General features: G+C 43.5%; 2 protein-coding genes across 14 annotated transcripts in view; one reads left to right on the top strand and one right to left on the bottom strand.

Annotated features, from left to right (window-relative positions):
- Window positions 1-20,042, top strand: part of LOC119168738 (Kv channel-interacting protein 4) — an 850,622-nt gene that overhangs the window by 610,447 nt on the left and 220,133 nt on the right. The gene's annotated exons all lie outside the window — the stretch shown is intronic.
- Window positions 1-20,042, bottom strand: part of LOC119167749 (uncharacterized) — a 197,231-nt gene that overhangs the window by 127,493 nt on the left and 49,696 nt on the right. For 7 of the 9 annotated variants that reach the window (XR_012884083.1, XR_012884086.1, XR_012884084.1 and 4 more), the window contains one exon: window positions 17,540-17,819. The exons of 1 other annotated variant lie outside the window; for it this stretch is intronic. Coding sequence is in view for 2 of the 8 variants with exons in the window: in XM_075865796.1 (XP_075721911.1) it covers window positions 17,540-17,587 (48 nt within the window). In the remaining 6 variants the exon portion in view is untranslated. Of the gene's footprint in view, window positions 1-17,539; window positions 17,906-20,042 lie in introns of those variants that run through there. One more of the 9 variants, XM_037419278.2, reaches the window with a different exon arrangement.

Genomic DNA, 20,042 nt, shown 5'->3' with positions numbered 1-20,042 from the left:
AAAAGGAGGGGCACAGAGAAAAAAATGGCAAAACTTGTGTTTCGAGAAAAACGAGTTTTAAATTTAAAATTGAGTTTTTATTTATAAAAGATATCATTAAATCAGATGAAATTTGCACATCAAAAAGCACAATCTTTATTGTAATGGCCACTGCCACTAAAATACGCCAGCACCATGAGTTTGTCCCTCTCGGCTTTTTCAAACCGACCATGTTTCAGAAGCGTCATAAGTTGCGCTCAATCGGCGTCTTCTTCTATCTTATCGATTTCGCTCGTAAGCGTCGTAACATTTGCTCGAAGCGTCTTCCGCTTCTTCCATAGGACCTCTTTATTCATGCTTAAAACGTGTTGAAAGAGCTCTTGCCTGTTTATGTGCGTCGCCAACAGTCGTCGGTCGTGGTCCTTCTCTCGCCGGTTCGTCCTTGAGCCAGACTCCGCTGCTTCGTTCTTCAACCCGTTGTTGCGAATGGGGTTGAAGTCTGTGCGTCTGTCTTCAGATCACTCCTGGTCACGGCACCAAATCAAGCAGTAATTAGGAAGGACCGAACAAGGACAAAAATACGGATCGTCTTTGACGCATCGTCAAACCAGAATCCAGGTGAATCCTTAAATGGCAACTTGGAAAAGGGGCCAAACCTAAACCCCGACATCACAAGCTTGCTGATGAACTTTCGACATCACAAGATCGCTATGTCAGCCGACGTGGAAAAAGCATTCTTGCAGATCAATTACCATGAAAATGACCGAGACGCAAAGCGATTCATGTGGTGGGAAAGAATACCCAGCGAAGATATGCCAACCCCGAAAATAAAAACATGGAGGATGACGAGGGTTACCTTCGGAACTACACCAAGAAGCCTCCTTCTAGCGGCCACGATTCATCGATATTTGGATAAATTCGAAGAAAAATATCCTGAAGTTGTGGCGCAACTCCGGAAAGGAATCTACGTCGATGACGTTTTACTAGGAGCCGACGAATACTCGACATCGACAAAGATATACAACGTAGCACGAGACATTTTTCGTAATGAGGGAATGAATTTAAGAAAATGAATTTCAAATGACGCCGAACTAAGAAAACTTTTGGATGAAGAACTACGGACTGTGGTTGTTGAAGTAGACGGAGTAATTAACAACTGGCCTCTTACTTATGTGTATGACGATCCTAACGAGCCACAACCCATCACACCGGCCGACGTTATAGGAGGCAGGCAAGCAATAAACAAGCAGGAAGAAAAGAGACTCGGAGAATACGGTTTGCTGAATTACTGGAGTGCAAGAAAACGGGCAATGATAACATGGTGGACCAGATGGAAAAAGGAGTACCTGAGGGAGCTTAAGTGTGCCAGCAGAAAAACAGAGCGTCACACAAATGTACAAGAAGGAGATGTACTTCTGCTTGGAGAAGTGCGAAAAAGAACTCAGTGGAAACTCTGCAAGGTCGAAAAGATTTTCCCAGGCAAGGATGGACTAGTGAGAACATGCTTGCTTCGTACACCTGAAGGAAAATTAGTCAAGAGGCCGATTCAACTGTTGTATTCGCTCGAAGGTTGCTTCGGTTGAATCTGGCCGGCGGGAAGATGTAGAAAACAGATTGAAGATGGAGCTCGGAGGCGAGGAAGAAGTAGCCAGGGTCACGCTCTGCATATTTTTTTTCCTGTTCTGTCAACAATAAACCGAAGACGTATCGGTTCTGCGGTCTCTCTGGTCCTTCTGAAACATGGTGCCGTGACCAGGATGATCTGAAGACAGACGCACAGACTTCAACCCCATTCGCAACAACGGGTTGAAGAACGAAGCAGCGGCGTCTGACTAAAGGACGAACCGTCGAGAGAAGGACCACAAGCGACGACTGTTGGCGACACACATAAACAGGCAAGAGCTCTTTCAACACGTTTTAAGCATGAATACAGAGGTCCTATTGAAGAAGCGGAAGGTGCTTCGAGCAAATGTGATGACGCTTACGAGCGAGATTGATAAGAAGATAGAAGAAGACGCCCATCGAGCACAACTTGTGGCGCTTCTGAACCAGATGAAGAGTGTGTCACAGAGGCTAAGACAAGTTAACGAACAGATAGAACCGTTCATTGAAGAAGACGACGCGGAGGCAGAATTTGAAAGAGTTTTGCATTATGAGATGAAGATCGTCGCTGCAACGAAAAAAATAGAGGAGCAATTACGCGAGTTAGAACAAGCGACGCAACTGACTACGAGAATAGTCACAGAACAGGTGAGTTCAGTGCAAGGTACTAACCAAATCTCGGAGACGCAAGAGCTTGTCAAGTTGACACGTCTTGAGATGATCAAGTTTGATGGGAAAAAAGCAATGAACAAGCACGAAGAAAAGAGACTCGGAGAATACAGTTTGCTGAATTACTGGAGTGCAAGAAAACGGGCAATGAAAACATGGTGGACCAGATGGAAAAAAGAGTACCTGAGGGAGCTTAAGTGTGCCAGCAGAAAAACAGAGCGTCACACAAATGTACAAGAAGGAGATGTACTTCTGCTTGGAGAAGCGCAAAAAAGAACTCAGTGGAAACTCTGCAAGGTCGAAAAGATTTTCCCAGGCAAGGATGGACTAGTGAGATCTTTGACCGCACTGGTCAACGCCCTTAAGGGAAGATGCTGCTCAAAGACACTTTCTTTAATATTCACACTATTTCGATGAGACTTGAGCTCTTTATGGAACTTTTTATGCTGATTTCAAATGTATAATTAGTTTTCTTGTAGGTTACACACTTTCAGCTCTGCATCATGACAAAGTGAAAACCCTAACCCTTTTGCCCCCTCCCTCGTTTCATCCCTAATTTTGTGTGAGTTTTTACCATTCATAGTTCATAATGCTTCAAACAAAGCGTAGAGTGCAAATAACTAATTACGAAGCACATGAAAAATATGTAATACGAATGAAATATAATAGACGTAAAAAGTCTATATTTCTCTTACCCTAGTAAGGCTTACATTGGATTTTTTGTTAAACATTAAAATATAGAAACTTAAACTAAATAATTGCATTCGCCATCCTTTGTAAAAAATTTGGGCAAAATTTCATGCAGATCAGAGCAATAGAAGTGCCTGAAAAAGGAGGGGCACAAAGGAAAAAAATGGCAAAATTTGTGTTTTGAGAAAAACGAGTTTTAAAATTAAAATTGAGTTTTTATTTATGAAAGATATCATTAAATCAGATGAAATTTGCACATCAAAAAGCACAATCCTTATAGTAATGGCCACTGCCACTAAAATACGCCAGCACCATGAGTTCGTCCCTCTCGGCTTTTTCGAACCGACTCCTCACAAACATTTCGCTCACAGACAGGGCCATGAAACGCTTGCCAAACTTCCGCTCATTCTTGCAGAGCCTTGTGCCAACTGCAAGCTGGGAAGAAGTTTGACAGCACTTTGAAATCCAAACTAAGTTCAGTGTCATGCCATTTTGCAGCCATGTTTGTGCCACATACCGTCGTGCATAATGGCAATGTCGTCCCTGCTAAGTTCTCTCACTGCGAGCTCTTTTGACCTCTCAAAATTGGCGCTGACGTCATTCATTACCACATCACGAACTTTCCAGCTGACAGGTGTGAATGACTTTTGATGCATCGGCTTTTGCAAGCCAACAACGGCCGCAAATCGGACCAGCTGCTCGTAGCCTATTCCTACAGAGCGCGCTGCATAACGGCTTTCACTTGCGAGCAATGCCTTTTTAATTCATAACAGAGATAATTACACGGGAAAAGCATTGTTTAGCTGTGCTGCTCGACAAGACATGGACACCGCAAATAGGTTTCGAAGCACATACAGGCGCGCAGCGGCCAACTGCGGTCCCCGATTCGTAAATTGCGATAAGCCAGTCGCGGCGCTCGAAAAACGCGCAGAAAAGTGCTTCTTTTTATTATTTCTTGCGCTGCATCAGCGAGAAAAACTGTTGTTATTTGAAAAGTGAGACTCGACTCTTCGACTCTTACGATCAACAATGGCAAGCAGTGGCACATTATTGGCGGCAAGGTGGTCGAAGACTGCACACTTTCGCCCTTTTAACAGGCACCTTGGGCTCTTTAGATGCAATTTAAAGCATTTTCAGTTCAGTCTCAACCTGTAATATTTTTTTTTCATAACAGTAGAGATACTAATCTTATCAAAGCATGCGAAAATTAAAAAATGGTATTTTAGAAAAAAAACTCACGTTTTTTGACCCGCATCTCCCCTTAGAGCACCGGCTGGCACGTTCGACCTGGAAAGCTGCTCTGTGGACAGCACGTATTCTGGCAAGGTTTCGGAGTGAACAACCTCTGGTGTCGGCACGGGCAAACGGCTAAGTGCGTCTGCATTGGCGTTTTGATTCCCGGCCCTGTACTTGATGCGGTACCGGTATTGACTTAGAAACAGAGCCCACCTCTGGATACGTGCCGTTCGATCTTCTCGTAGCAGACCTACGAGTGGTTGGTGGCCCGTCCCCAGCACAACCTCGTGGCCCAACAGGAAGTCTCGAAACATTAAGACTCGACCACCATCGCCAGAGCTTCCTTCTCGAGCGGCGAATCATTTTTTTCGGCGCGCGTCAGTATGCATGAACAGAAAGTGATTACCTTATCTACGTTGCTCATGCGGTGCGAAATGATGGCACCTAAACCGGACGTTGACGCATCGCATTCCAACTGCACTTTTTGGTCGGGCTGAAAATATGTCGGCACGAATGAGCTTAGAAGCGTTCATTTTGACTTAAGGGAAGAATGTCACCCCACTCCCATTTATACTCTCTTTCGACCAGCTTATACAAATAGGGCAAGATTGCCGACGTGTGTGGTAGGAACCAGTGATAATACGACAGCAGACCAAAGAACGAGCGCAGTTCGCTTACATTAGTAGGCCGTGGTGAATCGCGTATTGCTGCAATGTTCTTTTCCAACAGGTGCAAGACATTTCCGTCGACACGTTGCCCCAAGTAGACAATTAAGATTTACAGAAATGACATTTTCCTGCCTTCAACTTGACACCGTTTTCCTGCCGCCGGGGCAAACATCCCGGAGAAAGAGTCGTTACCCATCTTTACGCTCGGCTATTAGCACATCATCCAAGTAAACATGCACGGCTGGAAGGCCAGCCAAGACGGTTTCCATGTGGCGCTGAAAAATCGCGGGAACCGAGGCAACTCCAAACAAACGACGGTTATAGCGCAATAGCCCCTTATGCGTACTTATGACGGTCAGCTTCTTCGATTCTTCATTCAAGTCAAATATTATGGTTATACGCGTCCTTCACATCAATTGTAGTAAAACGAGATCCCTCACGAAGTGATGCGATTATATCCTCGATGTTAGATTGTGGATAATACTCAATCACGCACGCAGAATTGATTGTGTTTTAAAGTCACCGCAGATGCGAAAGGACCCGACTTTCGTTAATACAGGCACTATTGGTACCACCCACTCTGATTGTGCTATAGGCGATAATATGCCTTCACTCACTAAGCATTACGGCTCCGTTTACACTTTCTCACGAAGAGCGTACGGCATAGTCCATGCCTTGTGGAACTTAGAGTGACCGTCTACTCGAAGGTGGAATTTCACCAGAGGCCCCAGAATTTTTTCAAGCCCAGATTGAAAAAGGGCATGAAACTCAGTGGAGAGGCTGTCGCGAGCATCTGACATAGATTGCACTGTTCCGAGGAACTCGCTCGGAAGTTTTGGCAATGCTTAGATTGAATTTTTACCGCATCGGCTAGGGCCAGAACACCCTATACCGTTCAGGGTGGCAGGGAAAGCTTTTCTTAAAGACCCAGCTTGAAACTGCAGTTCACCGGCAATGAGCAGCTTGCCCAGGTAGTAGGTGAGCGTCTGTTTGCATTTTGATAAGCGCGGCCAGCTCAGGCGATGCTTCAGATACACTTCTTGAGGAATTACTGAAAAAAGATGATCCCGTATCAATAATTCAGGGGCATGGACCCCCCCCCCCCCCCCTACGAATGACCTGCGATACGCCTGTAGCAAACGTCGCTTCTCCCTTGTTGCACAGAGAAGACTGTTTAAATATGAGTTTCATCGGTTCCATATGCAGTGCTCTCACTCTGAACGGCGTCAGCAGTGCCAGTCTACCTGCTACAAGCCTTGAGCCTCGATTTGGAGCGGCATTTTCATGCGAATTGACCCATCTTCTCACAGCGAAAACATTTTTTTTTTCTTTTGTGCGGGCAATCATTGCTTGATGACCATATCCTCCATAACGTGTGCCATCGACTACTGCTTCTTATCTCTGACGATGGTTTCATACCGGCGCGATTTTTCAGCTAAACTGCATACCACTGCCACATACCGTTTGGTTATGGCACTAACTACCTGCGCAGTGGTTTTGGCAGCCATAGCATAGTATGTAACCAGTCTTACGTAGTATGTAACCAGTCTTACGCTTTGACCTGCAAACATTTTGACCTCCAAGGTGGTGCCGGTGAGAGATTTCTTCTGTGCGTTGTTGAACAACAAAAAATAGTGCTCAATGTACATGCCAATAGCTGATAATGGGGTAAGAGAGACCAATGTACATGCCAATAGCTGATAATGGGGTAAGAGAGACAGGAGCATTCGGCTTTTAGTTAACGTGCACGCTGTGATTCCCATTAGCAGCCATGGCATGTATATTGAGCAATATCTGAAGGAAAAGGGTTGCTACATTATACCCGCTGGGTGTAACCACCTTAGTTTTAGAAAGGTTTAGCAAGCGTTGAGCCGCAGTGCCATGAATACGATGAACTAGTATATACCATGAATCAACTCGAGGTAGTTAAAGGTGGGAAGTAGGTACGAAGTGCAAGCCGTAAGAAAGTAAAAGCCGAATTCTACTGTCTCTCCTTTCCCATGAAGCCATTGGCATGTACATTGAGCTCTATCTGCCAGGAAAAGGTTGCTACGTTATACTCGCTTGGCGTAACCTTTTTGGTTTTAGAAAGGTTTAGCGAGTGTTGGACCGCAGTGCCATGAATGCAGTAAACTAGTACATACCATGAACTCGAGGTGGTTAAAGGTGGGAAGTAGACCCGAAGCGCAAGCTGTTAGAAAGTGTGCGTGTGCCACCTCTCGTTTAGTCCTTGGAATGTCCGCTGGATGGCGGTGTTTCTATATGGGGAATATATAATGAAAAGATGCGAGATGGTGGTACTTGGAGTGTTGAATAGATGGACGAACGGACGCACAGACAGATGCATGAATGGACGCATGGACGGTCGCACAGACGGAAGGAAGCACGAACGAATGGACGGATGAATGCTTCGCCCCACTCTCTATCATCCACTCCGTGGATATGCTGCCAATTTTTTTTTTTTCGTTGTAGCACACTGACTCACCGCAGGCTTCTTGCCCGCTGTCAAGGGCGCTGACTGCACGAACAATGCACTCTGAAGAGTGAAATCTGCGAATAGCTGACGTATCCTCACATTACCTGCGCGTATCGCAGACAGAGCCCATACGCGACTAAAAACGAGTTTCTATGCTGCTTTCCCTGATTAATTTATTATCTACGCTTTAGCGTATAATTTGTATGAGTTTACTACTGTGAAATTAAGCACTGAAATGCATATTTACATACCAGTCCAAGTTTACGACGCAAGTCAAAGTGGCTGGTTGGGGCGCGCTTTCCTTTGTAACATTGTCAGCGCTGACATTATCTTCGGTCGTCGCTCTTACAGTGGCGACTGGCTAGAAAGTGTACAGAGTCGACGACTGTGTGTGCGAACACGGGGCAGCGTGGCCACGGGGCGCCAGCTCACACGGCGTGGTCGGGCGTCGAAGCTTATCGGCGCAAGCACACAGACATTGTGATCTCTTGCGACGCACTTGCGCACCGTGCTTGCTTCGCAGTGAAGCACGCCCCACTATCAGCACTCAAAAAAAATTGAGTGCACCGCAATGGCGTTGCGGAAAACCTTACTTCACTTGCTGCATATTTGAACAGTTTTTCGCGAACGATCGAGTGGCTCAACCTTTCAGTGCCACAATCCCCGTTATCGGCACCCATCTTTGAAAATTGCTCGATATTACTCTGGTGTATATAATTAAAAAGCGCAAAGCAGACTTACATAAATAGGAGATGTCTTTGAAAACACCTGTGCATAATTTCGACTGCCTGGTCTTGTCAAACGTAAACTAGAAATGATCACATTATGGGTCTACTTGAATCTCGTCTCCACAAAATTTCAGTCAAGCCGGCTGAGTGTCAGTCGTGCGACATGGGTATTGGTGTCTGTTGTGAGTCTTTATTCACACTAGAATATTACGATTAGTGAAGCCAAGCACACAGTGACCTAAAAAAACGGCCGTCATGCGCTAAAGAGGCGTAGTCTGCTGCATGCCTAGGTCTTCGTTAACAGAGCCTTCCTGATTTATGCGTTATGTATACTGCGTGGTTGGAAATACACACTCTCAAGCAGATAAGAGCCAGCGGAGTATACATCAATCACCAGCAGGCTCAATTGTCTTCTTTTTCTTTGTTATTTAACCCAGTGGCTCTGCCACTTGTTAGCACTGGCTATGTATTGTCTTTTTCTGCTCTAATTTACACTTCCTTCAATGAATTTACGCTAAGTGTGAGTCTTTGCAGTGATCGCCAGTTTCCCCCAGCGAAGAACTTCGTGGTTCTTATTGTTCACAGCTTCTGTATTCTCTTGATCTTGCGCAGAAAAATTCTGGGCTCAAACATCACAAACAGAAAGGCTACCAATGTTCAGCAAATGTTCATGAGTAATTGAATCTAGGCGATTCATTTAGCATGCTGGCTTCAATCACATCCGTCTTTCAACATCATACGAGTCGAAGCCATTCTATTATCCGCTAGCCTGAACAGGCGAGGTTATACACACCTACGTTAGAGACTATTCTAAATATTTTGCGACCCTTTTTGAAGTAGCTTGCCTCCTCACCAGTCTTTGCATTAGAGGTATCCGAGATCACTCCAGGACTATTGTTGCTGATGCTATCATGGACTTGATTTTCTCCTGCTTCTAAGACGCTGTTCTCCTGCTGCTAAGACGCTGCTGCTAAGGTGCTGCTAAGACGCTGTAATTGTTTTCGAGCTATGTGCCTCGTTAGGTCATAATTAGTTAACGAGGCAAATACGACGCGTTCTTTTACTCGGCGAGTGTTTTTTTTTTTTTTTGGCCGCGGGTACCTCATATTGTGAGAATTTACTTCACTTATGGTGCTCTATTCGTTTCGTTGCCAGGGCAGTTGTGTTCGTAATGGTCAAAGAATGATTTCGTAGCGCTGAATAACAATGACTGATCGAAAATATAGTGTTTCCGTATATGCTGACGCTTATGCAGAGGATACTCGAAATTATCCGGACCTATCTCAAACAATATCTCTCATTTAGGTGTGTGGCTTTGCGGAATAACGCCTAACAAAGTTCACTAAAAAAAGCAATGATGAGCAGTATGAAAAAATACGTACAAACAAGAAGCATTGTGTCACAGGAAAGAAGAACAGGCCAGTTACCTTAAGCTAGAATGGTTAAATTCAGCTCCGCTCTGGCAAGCCACAGTAAAAAAACTAATAAATTTCGCTAAGGCTGAGACAGTGAAGATAGGGTAGAATTGAGGAGGAGGGTCACGGGTGTTGAACGAAATCTGCCATAACACTACCATTTGAAAGAACGCATTTCCCATACCTCATGCGGGAATCATTTCTGAAAAGCACTTGGCGCATGAATTCGTGAGAAATACCGACACCGACCTCCATAAACTGGACGCCCATTACACGGAGCAAGAAAGACAACAGGAGAAACTCCGAACTGGTGTCAGCGCTAGCGCACCCCGATAATGTCACCCTGGGAGAGTAGTTTGGAAGGATAGAAGAATGGTGTATCCGGCGCTGCCGGGTGGTTGCGCACGCCACCTAGCCATAACGTAAAGTACTCTCACTATGTGTTTAAGGATTGAATTTGATTTACGCCTTGATTGTAGCCACCAATGAGTTAGCCTCCTCCTGGTTATTTCTATCTGTTTAAAGTTTATTTGGACTTCTCCTGGTTATTTCTATCTGTTTAAAGTATATTTAGACTTCACTGTCTTCAAAGCCGATTGCTTTGAAAATTCTGCGCCATTATCCCGAACTATAGGGTGGAGCCTTTTAAAAAACATTATCATTTGTTAAGTCATTTCCTGCTCTTCTCCGCACGCGATACATACCATGTCCGTACTTTCATATTTGGCTCGGTACGCCTTGGTCCGCAATACTCCCGTTCCGGCCTCGAACAGCAGCGAACGACCCCCAGAATTCTCCCAGATCTTTTCTTTTGCAATTTCCTGCTTGAAAGTTCAGTAGGTTTCAAGTGATTATTTCATAAGCATTCTAATCTTCCACATGTTCCTCTCTGTTTTCTTCACCTTTTTCTTGACCGATATTTCCATTTGGCTTGGTATTATGTTGTCTATATACATGCTTGACAATTTTCGAGTTCACTTCCTCCATTTAGTATCAACATTTTTCATGTAAAAGTAGCTGAAAACATTCTATAGTCCAACGTTCCTGTCTCATTTCTCACAATCGCTCATCGAAATCTATCTTGCTGGTAGCTTCCCTACACTCGAACGATGTCCATACCATGTCACCCTGTACCCCCTTAGTTGGAGTATTCCCGTGGGCTCCCAAAAAAAGTCTACTTATTCCACGTTGTTTAATTTTCAATCTTGCTTGCAACTCTAATCTCATGCACAAGAACGCATTGCCAAATGTTGAACCCGGGACTATGACACCTTTCCGAAGCTCTTTCACAACGTCATACACGTAACATAGTTCCACAGTGCCGTTTTTGTCATTACGGCTGCATTTATGTTGCCCTTAGTTATTAAGTATCTTTCGTGCTCTTATAGTTACCCAGCCTCGTTGTCTATTCATACGCACAAATACTTGTATTTATTCATTAATTATAGTATGACTTCCTGTATCTGATGTTCACTGCTTTTGTTATTAACAAAAATTGTGATTGCCCATTTTTTCCTTCTGTACTTTGGTTTTAACTTATCTCCCACATTTCCGTGGATGTCTATCCATTCCTGCAGAGCTCCCCATTTATATTATATTGTAACGAATGTAGCAGCCTCATAACAAGGATGTCTATTTACACTGCTTATTAAAGGGCAAAATGGTGCCCAAAGTGAAGGGCGCAAAGCAATTGAGAAGATTGCTGTGTGCCGGTCAGCTCTTCACGGATTGATAGACATCCGCGGAATTGTGGGAGATAGGTTAAAGCTAAAGTTCAGAAGGAAAAATTCGGCAATCACAATTTTTGATGATAACAGAGGCAGTGAGCATCAGATACAGGAAGTCATACTATAAATAATGAATAAATACAAGTATTTTGAGGCATGGATAGACAACGAGGCTGAGTACCTATTAGAGCACGAAAGATACTTAATAACTAAGGGCAACATAAATGCAGCCGTAATGACAAAAAAAAGGCACTGTGGAACTAAATTATGTGTATGACGTTGTGAAAGAGCTTCGGAAAGGTGTCATGGTCTCGGGTTTGACGTACGGCAATGCGTTCTTGTGCAGGAGATCAGAGTTGCAAGCAAGATGGGAAATGAAACAACGTGGGATAAGTATACTTGCTTTGGGAGCAAACGGGAATACCCCAACTAAGGGGGCACAGGGTGACATGGGATGGACATCGTTCGAGTGTAGAGAAGCTACCAGCAAGATAGATTTTGATAAGCGATTCTGAGAAATGAGACAAGAACGTTGGGCTAAAGAATGTTTCCAGCTACCTGTACATGAAAAAGTTTATACTAAATGGAGGAAGTGAACTCGAAAATTGTCAAGCAAGTATATAGACAACATAATACCAAGCCAAATGGAAACATCGGTTAAGAAAAAAGGTGAAGGAAACAGAGAGGAACATGTGGAAGATTAGAATGCTTATGAAATAATCACTTGAAACCTACTGAACTTTGAAGCAGGAAATAGCAAAAGAAAAGATCTGGGAGAATTCTGGCGGTCGTTCGCTGCTGTTCGAGGCCGGAATGGGAGTATTGCGGACCAAGGCGTGCGCCGGTCGGTAGCTGTGGGCCGGTCAGTAGTCCTCGTAAGTCTCTGCCTCGAGCGCCCTCGTTCTTTTATTCTTTACGCGCATTGGCTGTTCGGTAGAAACCGTGCGCATGCAGAGCCGGCTCGTGCATTGCGGCTGGCTTCATCGCTCGTAGTCGTGTCGTTACCGTTTCTCTTCGTTCCCGACGTCCGCGTTACGCGAAGCAATGGTGATTTCTTGTGGCAATATCATCTGCATACATTAATGCTGGTAATGACTGTTAAACGTGCTTTGCTTGCTTGAAAGAAGAGACTGAAGCGGAGTCGACTCGGCTTTGAATTGAATTTTAGTTTCTGTAGATACACCATGAATAACAAACGTGACAAGGGACATGCCTGGCGAGGTCCACGTGGTATTTATGTAAGTTTGGATATCTGTTCTCTCTATTTTGTAACTACTTTGTCACTTTATTAGATATCCTTTAGACCATTGTTATTGAATATTCTACATATACTGTGTCCAGTATTCTCCACAAGCCTTTTTGAATCACGAAATCGTAAGCTTGATTGATAGATAGCAATGCCAGCCACAAGGTCATGTGTTTTTTTTCCACATCCTCCATACACTACATTAATGAGAACAGATTGTTCTCCGACCTCCGCTTACGGAACCCATTTCGTAGTTATCCCAGGAGCCCCTCATTCTCCACCCATGTGTGTAGTCTTTCATTTTCTATCAGCAGCCTGTAAACTACTTATGTCACTGTTATAGGGTGGTAGTTTGTCAAGAATCAAGAAAGCTTGTTTCCAATAGTTATTGGGGTCACCCCAGGCGAAACGCGGCAAAATATGCAGCTTCAAAAAGCCTGGGGCCCGTTCATAAAGCAGTGTTGACATAGAGTTTTGTGTACGTAACGAGCAATCGAAAAGGGCGGAAACACTAGAAAAGGTGTACACTGAAACATGCGAAAACAAGAGTAATTGATTGAATTATATGTTGGGTTAAACGACCCAAAACCATCATATGATTACGAGAGACGCTGTAGTGGAGGGTTCCGGAAGTTTCGACCATCTGGGGTTCTTCAACGTGCAACAAAATATGAGCACACGGGCCTACAACATTTCCGCCTCAATCGGAAATGCAGCCGCCGCAGCCAGGATTCGAACCCGCGACGAGCAAGTCAGCAGCTGAGTACCTTAGCCACTAGACCACCGCGGCGGGGCGCGAAAACAAAAGCAATTCTTGTAAACGCAGTGTAACAACATAAAGATAATGACGTTGTAGAGTGAATTAAAAAATTCTATATTATATCGCCTTGGTTCCTCTTTTTTTAGAGATGATGCTCATCCGTGCAGTTTCAACCCACTGGGGGCTTCAAAATCTATTATTTATTTATTTTTTATACATACTGCCAATCCCAGAGGGATTATAACAGGTGGGCGATCTAAGGCAGTGATTAAGTACAGTCATTAGAAAGAAAAAATAATAAGAAAAAAATCAACAAAACAACAACAACAAAAAGAAAATATGTAAACACATTTGTCAAGGTACAATCATATTGGCACTTTACTTAAATAACAAGAGAGATCACATAGCACCACATTATGTCTGCGAGGCTTTCAAGTCGCTTTCTACTAGTCTTGTGAAGGTGGCTAAGGACGTGCTACTGGTAATGGAGGGGGACAGGTTGTTCCGTTCTCTGATCGCAAGCGGGAAGAACGAGAATTTGAAGGAATCTGTGTGAAATCTCTAAGGGGAGAGGGTATGAGAGTATATGTGGCGGGTAGTTCTAGCTGCGGATAGCTTTATGTAGCGGGACTTGTCTATGTTTAGTTGACCATGTAACAGTTGGTACATCAGCTTGAAGCGTGCCAATATCGCCCGTTTTTTTTATGGTTAGTAATCCAGCCTCTTTGAGCAGCTCCGTAGGTGAATCTGTTCGGTTAAATTTGTTAAAGATGACCCTAAGCGCTTTTCCTTGAACACCTTCGAGCTTGCTGGTTAGTTTTTTTGTGTACGGGAACCTGGCAGTGTTTGCGTACTCCAGGATGGGCCGTATAAGTGTGTTGTAGGCCAGTAATTTTGTGTGTGGTGGTTCTTATTGTAATTGCCTTTTTATAAATAACAGTCTTTTCAGCGCAGATGATGTGATGTAATGCATATGAGCGTCCCACCGTAGGCCATGTGACAGAATGACCCCTAGATACTTAGGTTCCGTGACTTTAGAAAGGGTAGCTGAATCGATGACGTAATTGAAATTGGATGGATTCTTTCTCCTAGTTATAGATAAGAGCATGGACTTTTTTTCGTTGATCTTCATTTTCCAATCACTGCACCAGGCTGAAACTGCGTCTAGTGCTGTGTTTAAGGCGATATGGTTATCGTGTGAGTGGTTTTCTTTGTACAGGATGCAGTCATCTGCAAATAATGTGCATCCAACATTGACAGATGAAGGAAGATCTTTCACGAAAATTAAGAATAATACCGGCGCCAAAACACGGCCTTGCGGTACTCCAGAGGTCACCGGTACGATTGAAGATTGGACATGGTTTAATTCTACGAACTGCGACCTGTCTGTTAGGAAGTTAGTAATCCAGTCAACAATTTGGCCCTTGCCTAGAAATTGGAGTTTCAAGATGAGTTTGCTGTGCGACACCCGATAAAGTGCTTTCAAGAAATCTAGCAGAATAAGATCAATTTGTTTTTGGCGATCGATGCTTAATGAGGCGTCAAGGACCATTTCAATTAGTTGTGTTAGAGTAGACATGCCCTGGCGGAAGCCGTGTTGAAAAGAGGACAGTATCTTTTGTTCTTCTAGGTGATTCGTTATGTGCTTTAAGATTTTGTGTTCGAGCAGTTTACCAACCGTACGTGTTAATGAGATGGGCCGATAATTGCAAGGTTCATTTTTATTTACGGACTTATGTATAGTAATCACGTTTGCTATTTTCCAATCCTTTGGTAGGACACACGACGACAATGGTTGGTTAAAAATCCGGCACAGGTATTTTGTTATCCATTCGGCCTATCTTTTTAAAAACGCGTTAGGTATGCTGTCTGGTCCGGAACTTTTTTTGCTATCCAACTTCAATAGTAAGTTGAAAACTCCCTGTTCTGAAACGAATAATCGCTTAATAGATTTCTCGTCTCTAATTTCTATGTGAGGCTGTTTTCCGTCGTCAACTGTAAAAATTGATTGGAAATAGCTATTTAATACGTTTGCGGAATAGGCGTTTTCTTCAGGCGTTTCCTGGGTCATTTTACGGACCTTGGGATTCATGTATTGGCAAAATTTTGTCGGAGAACTTTTTATGAACCGAGGTAGAGTTTTTTTCAAGATAAGTAGACTTGGCCGCCTTTATTTTATTTTTCATGTCAGTTATACCTGCGCTCAAAATTGGTCGGCTGTAAATATTTGGTTTCTCTTTCAGATTTTTCCTCAAACGCTTCACCTTTCTTTTAGCATGTATAACGACCGTGTGACTAATGGCTTTATCTTTCTGGTCTTCTTTTTCTTCCAAGGAACGTGGTTTTGTAAGCAAAAAAGAACCATTTCTTTGAATTTATGCCACATTTCTATAGTCGCAGTGCAGTCAGAGGCTTAATCTTGAAATGATGGAAATTCGTCGAACAGTAAGTTATGTATTGCTACGTCATCGGCATTACAAAAGTCTGGAAATGTTTCCTCTGAGTATGCAGACGTTTTACTGTCCTTTATAGGTATCCTACAATAAGCTATTTTATGGTCTGAAATGCCGTCTAGAAGTTCTATCGTTGCTTCATGTACCGGAAAGTTATCAGTGAGAGAGATTAAGTCCAGCATACTCGAGATGTGTCTCTGTACACGCGTAGGCTGCGTCACTATTTGTGAAAGGTTTAAAGAAAAAATTGAATCGTAAATTATTTCAGAGCAGGCGCTGTGGTACTGCATTGATTCCTAGTTGAAGTCAGGCAGATTAAAGTCCCCCACTAGAATAACTCCGGCATTAGATGCGTGACGCCGCATATACGTGCACAGGGCATCCATGCACTCAAGGTTTCATGAAGGGGCACGGTATGCACACCCGAGAACGATAACGGGGGTTATGAATTTAAGTTTGCAAAAAACAGCCTCTACGCCTTCTACGTCTGAAAGTAATGTGAAGGGGATTCTTTTACCTATAAAGACAGCTACGCCGCCGCCTCGTGCTGGTTTATCTTTGCGTATGACCGCGTAGTTTGGGAGTGTTAGCTCAGGATCTTCGATATCACTTGTTAGCCACGTTTCAGTAACGGCCAAGAAGTAGGGTTTGAGGCCAATATGCAACGATTCTAAAGCATCTAATTTGTTCATGATGCTGCGCGCATTCACATTTGCGAAAGTTATTTCGCGTGATGCCTTATTTGTCGAAGCCTTAACTGCTGAGGTTTGGGATGAACTTTTTTTGTTCCGTTTACTGAGGGTACTTCTGGCTTGGTTGTACGAAAAATGAAAGCCTTTTACGTGATCAAGAGAACTAGTTGATGATTCGTTTGCTTCAGATGGCTGATATAAAGGTGCTGGTTGGTGATACGAGAAGACAGGGGGATGGACATATGGAATGCGTCAAGTGTTGTTGCGACGTGAAAGTTGTTTAGCACTGTTCGACTCTGTGTCCCACATGTAAACGTCATCGTTAACGAACAACTTATTGAAAATGAGACGAATACGGTCACCATCCTTCTTTAAGCTCTTTGCAAACTGCAGCAGTTTGCGTCTTTTGTCGCGCACAGCCTCAGAATAGTCTCGTGCTACGCTTAGTTTTGCGTTTTTCAGTTTGAAGCCCTTGCTCAAAATGGATTCAACTTCTTTCTCGTTAAAAAATTTTGCTATGATTGGACGCTTCTTATCCCCTGAAAACCTGCCCAGGTGGTTTTCAGGCTCTAGAAATAGACGAAACAGATATGCTAAACTGGCTTGAACAGAGCTCTTTTACGATTCGCTCAGAGGCCTCCCACGACTCAGAACCGTCAGTATCGGCGACTCCGTAAAAAAGTAAGTTAGACCGGTGGGAGCGGTTTTTCAAGTCATCTATTTTGTCTTGAATTCTCGAAAGCTCTTTTTCATGCGAGGGTCCAAGCCCGGAATGCTCCCTGTCACCTTTGACTGTAATTCATCGATTATTACTTGCATCTTGGAAATGTTTTCTGCATTCGCGGAAGAGTGCTGTGTCGACAGTGACTGAAGTTCGTTCTAGAGCTCGTCTACTCTTTAAGTCAGAGATTCGAAATCTTTTTTTAAGGTGGCATGTAGGAGAAAAACCTGGTTCACGGATTCGAGAAAGCTCACATTGTTAGCTTCAATGCGTTGCACACTATCAAAAAACTGAATTAAGCTTCTCTTCCTTAGTTTTAGTCATAGGTCCAGGATTTGTTTCGATGTCACCTCCCAGGAGCAGGAGGCACCGAAGATGCAATGCACTCTCGCGAACTGCTTCGGGGCACGAAAGCACGACAAGGAAAGGATCATCTGATCGGAAGCTGCTAGAGGGTAATTTGGAAAAGCAACCAACCTGCAGAGTGAAAAGACAGATGCGTAAGCCTTTAGTTGTTTTCTCCATCGTGCCTCTGTGCCCACAGAAGAGATACTGCTGGATGCTCGGTAATATTGTTTCCGAACTTGATGACGTTGTCGTGGGGGCTGCGCATCGGTGATATTCCAGGGGGCGTTCAATGCGCTCGGACAGGTTCACGCAAGCCGTTTCCAACAGGCGCGGCCTCGCATATTCCTCCCATGGGTGGAAAGTCGTCCGGAAGGCCAAGCACCGACGCAACAGCCGTGACCACGGTGAACTGCAGAGCGAAAAGACAGATGCGTAAGCCTTTCGTTGTTTCCTCCATCGTGCCTTCCTGCCAACAGAAGAGATACTGCTGGATGATAGAAGAGATACTGCTTTTTATTCACTGCCTCTCCTAATGCTTGCTTAAGCACCGTCCTAATTTATTTATTAGCATGATTGGAATGCCGTGAGAGCCTGTTGGTGTGCTATTACGAGCCCTTTCTACGGCCCTTTTCTAATCTTGCTGTTCCAGTGAAGTGACTGTGCTAATTGGTTCATTCTGGTATGGTATGGTGCATGCAGCGCTTTCTTCGCGTTTAAAATTTTCTGTCATCATCGTTTTCATATATTCCATCACCTCAACCCCTTCTAGTCTTACCAGCTGCAGCCTGTAATTGTAAACCTCTCTTCCATGCTTGTCCTATTACTCAGAGAATTGAGATGGTTCCAAAACTTTGCAGCTGCCTTTCTGTCTTTTTTGTTTACTACTTCTGCCATTCATTCGGCTCTTTTCTTCTAATCTTTTCACTGATGAAATTCCAGCTAAGCGGTCACCACCTAGCGTCCGCACCACGAAACAGCGCTAAGAAGGTCAACCTTGCAAAGAGATATGTTACTAAGTTGAGCGCGTTAAGAAGCGGTGGCATAGTTCGTTCATTTTTGGCATGCCGCATGCGCGAGCTCTAAGTAGACGAAAGCGATGTCGAAAGGCCATTGAAGTGTGCCGGTGGTGCCGCAATGCGTGGCATCGCGATGTAAAAATGGCAACATATCGTTCTCTCTCTGCCCGAAGCATGCAGACCACTCGCGATGCAGAACGGAGCAAATAAAAACTTTCGCATGGCAAAAAGTGACGGAAACTACGGATGTTTGTTTTATTCAATTTCTTCGCAACGACTTAATTAGCCTGAATGAGTACACCTTGATTTAGCAAGTGTGCATTCTTATTATTATTCGGGCGCGGAGTATGGTTTCGTTTACCAAGCAAGCACATTAGGGAATATGTCGCGTTACCTATGTGACAGTACTTTTTGTAAATGCCTATTTTTTGTACAAGTCCTTGTGCTACCCGTTCTCAATTTAAACGGCTGCAATCTTTTCCCCCACACACGAAAATTTTTTTATTTTCGATTGTGTGTATATACACGCCCACAAATGTGCCCGTGAGCGTCGCACATGTGTAGCGTGCGTGTGTATGTGCATGCACAGTAATATATATATATATATATATAAAGAACACAAGCGAGTACACGAACACAAGCGAGTACACGTACACGTACACGTACGAACACAAGCGAGTACACGTACGTTTTTTGTGTGTGCTTCCATTTATTATATGTGCGCATGCAGTAGTTTGGCATCAAACTTGACGCTTCAGTTACCAGTTGAATTTTGTTTACTGTCCCTCGGGTATCTTACAGTGTGCGTGACATGTGCTCATGATATTCGCTTGGCTTATGAAGTGCTTTATTGCTTTAAAAATTTGCCCTACGCATAAAAATTTGCCCTACGCTGAAGCTATGCGCTCATATCTTGAGTTATCCACAGCGATATTGTTGCTCAATACTCGTATCAAATTATACTGACAATGTTGTTTTGGTATTGCTTTCGCACTTTCTAATCACTATTCTGATCAATTGTGTGATTTCAACGGCCCTTAAAAGGGGCATCTGCTTGTCTACTCTTTATTCCCTGACGAAGGCCGTGCCACGGCTGAAACGTTGGCATAAAAGTATTGCTCTTTCGTACGTGTACTCGCTTGTGTTCTTTATACGTACCAGACCCCTTGAACTTCCTGCTGAATATATATATATATATATATATATATATATATATATATATATATATATATATATATATATATATATATATATATATATATATATATATATATATATATTTATATATATATATATGTGACGCTACAATGACTGGGCGACGTGGCCTGGCTCATACGCCATGTTTATTCCTTTCTGCACTTCTTCCTTCTCGACCTCTACTAATCATCACTTGATACGTCACACACACACACACACACACACATATTTATATATATATATATATATATATATATATATATATATATATATATATATATATATATATATATATATATATATATATATAAGTGCTTATTTGGGCCGAACCTGTGTCCACTTAAAAGAACAGTTAGATTATAGCAATACACTGGTACTGACGGCGGTGAGCAGAACGTCTGCCGTCGATGAAATGACAA

This window comes from Rhipicephalus microplus, chromosome 6 (assembly GCF_043290135.1).
Source record: "Rhipicephalus microplus isolate Deutch F79 chromosome 6, USDA_Rmic, whole genome shotgun sequence".
Lineage (NCBI taxonomy): Eukaryota > Metazoa > Arthropoda > Arachnida > Ixodida > Ixodidae > Rhipicephalus > Rhipicephalus microplus.
This window is presented reverse-complemented; position numbering and strand designations above follow the sequence as displayed.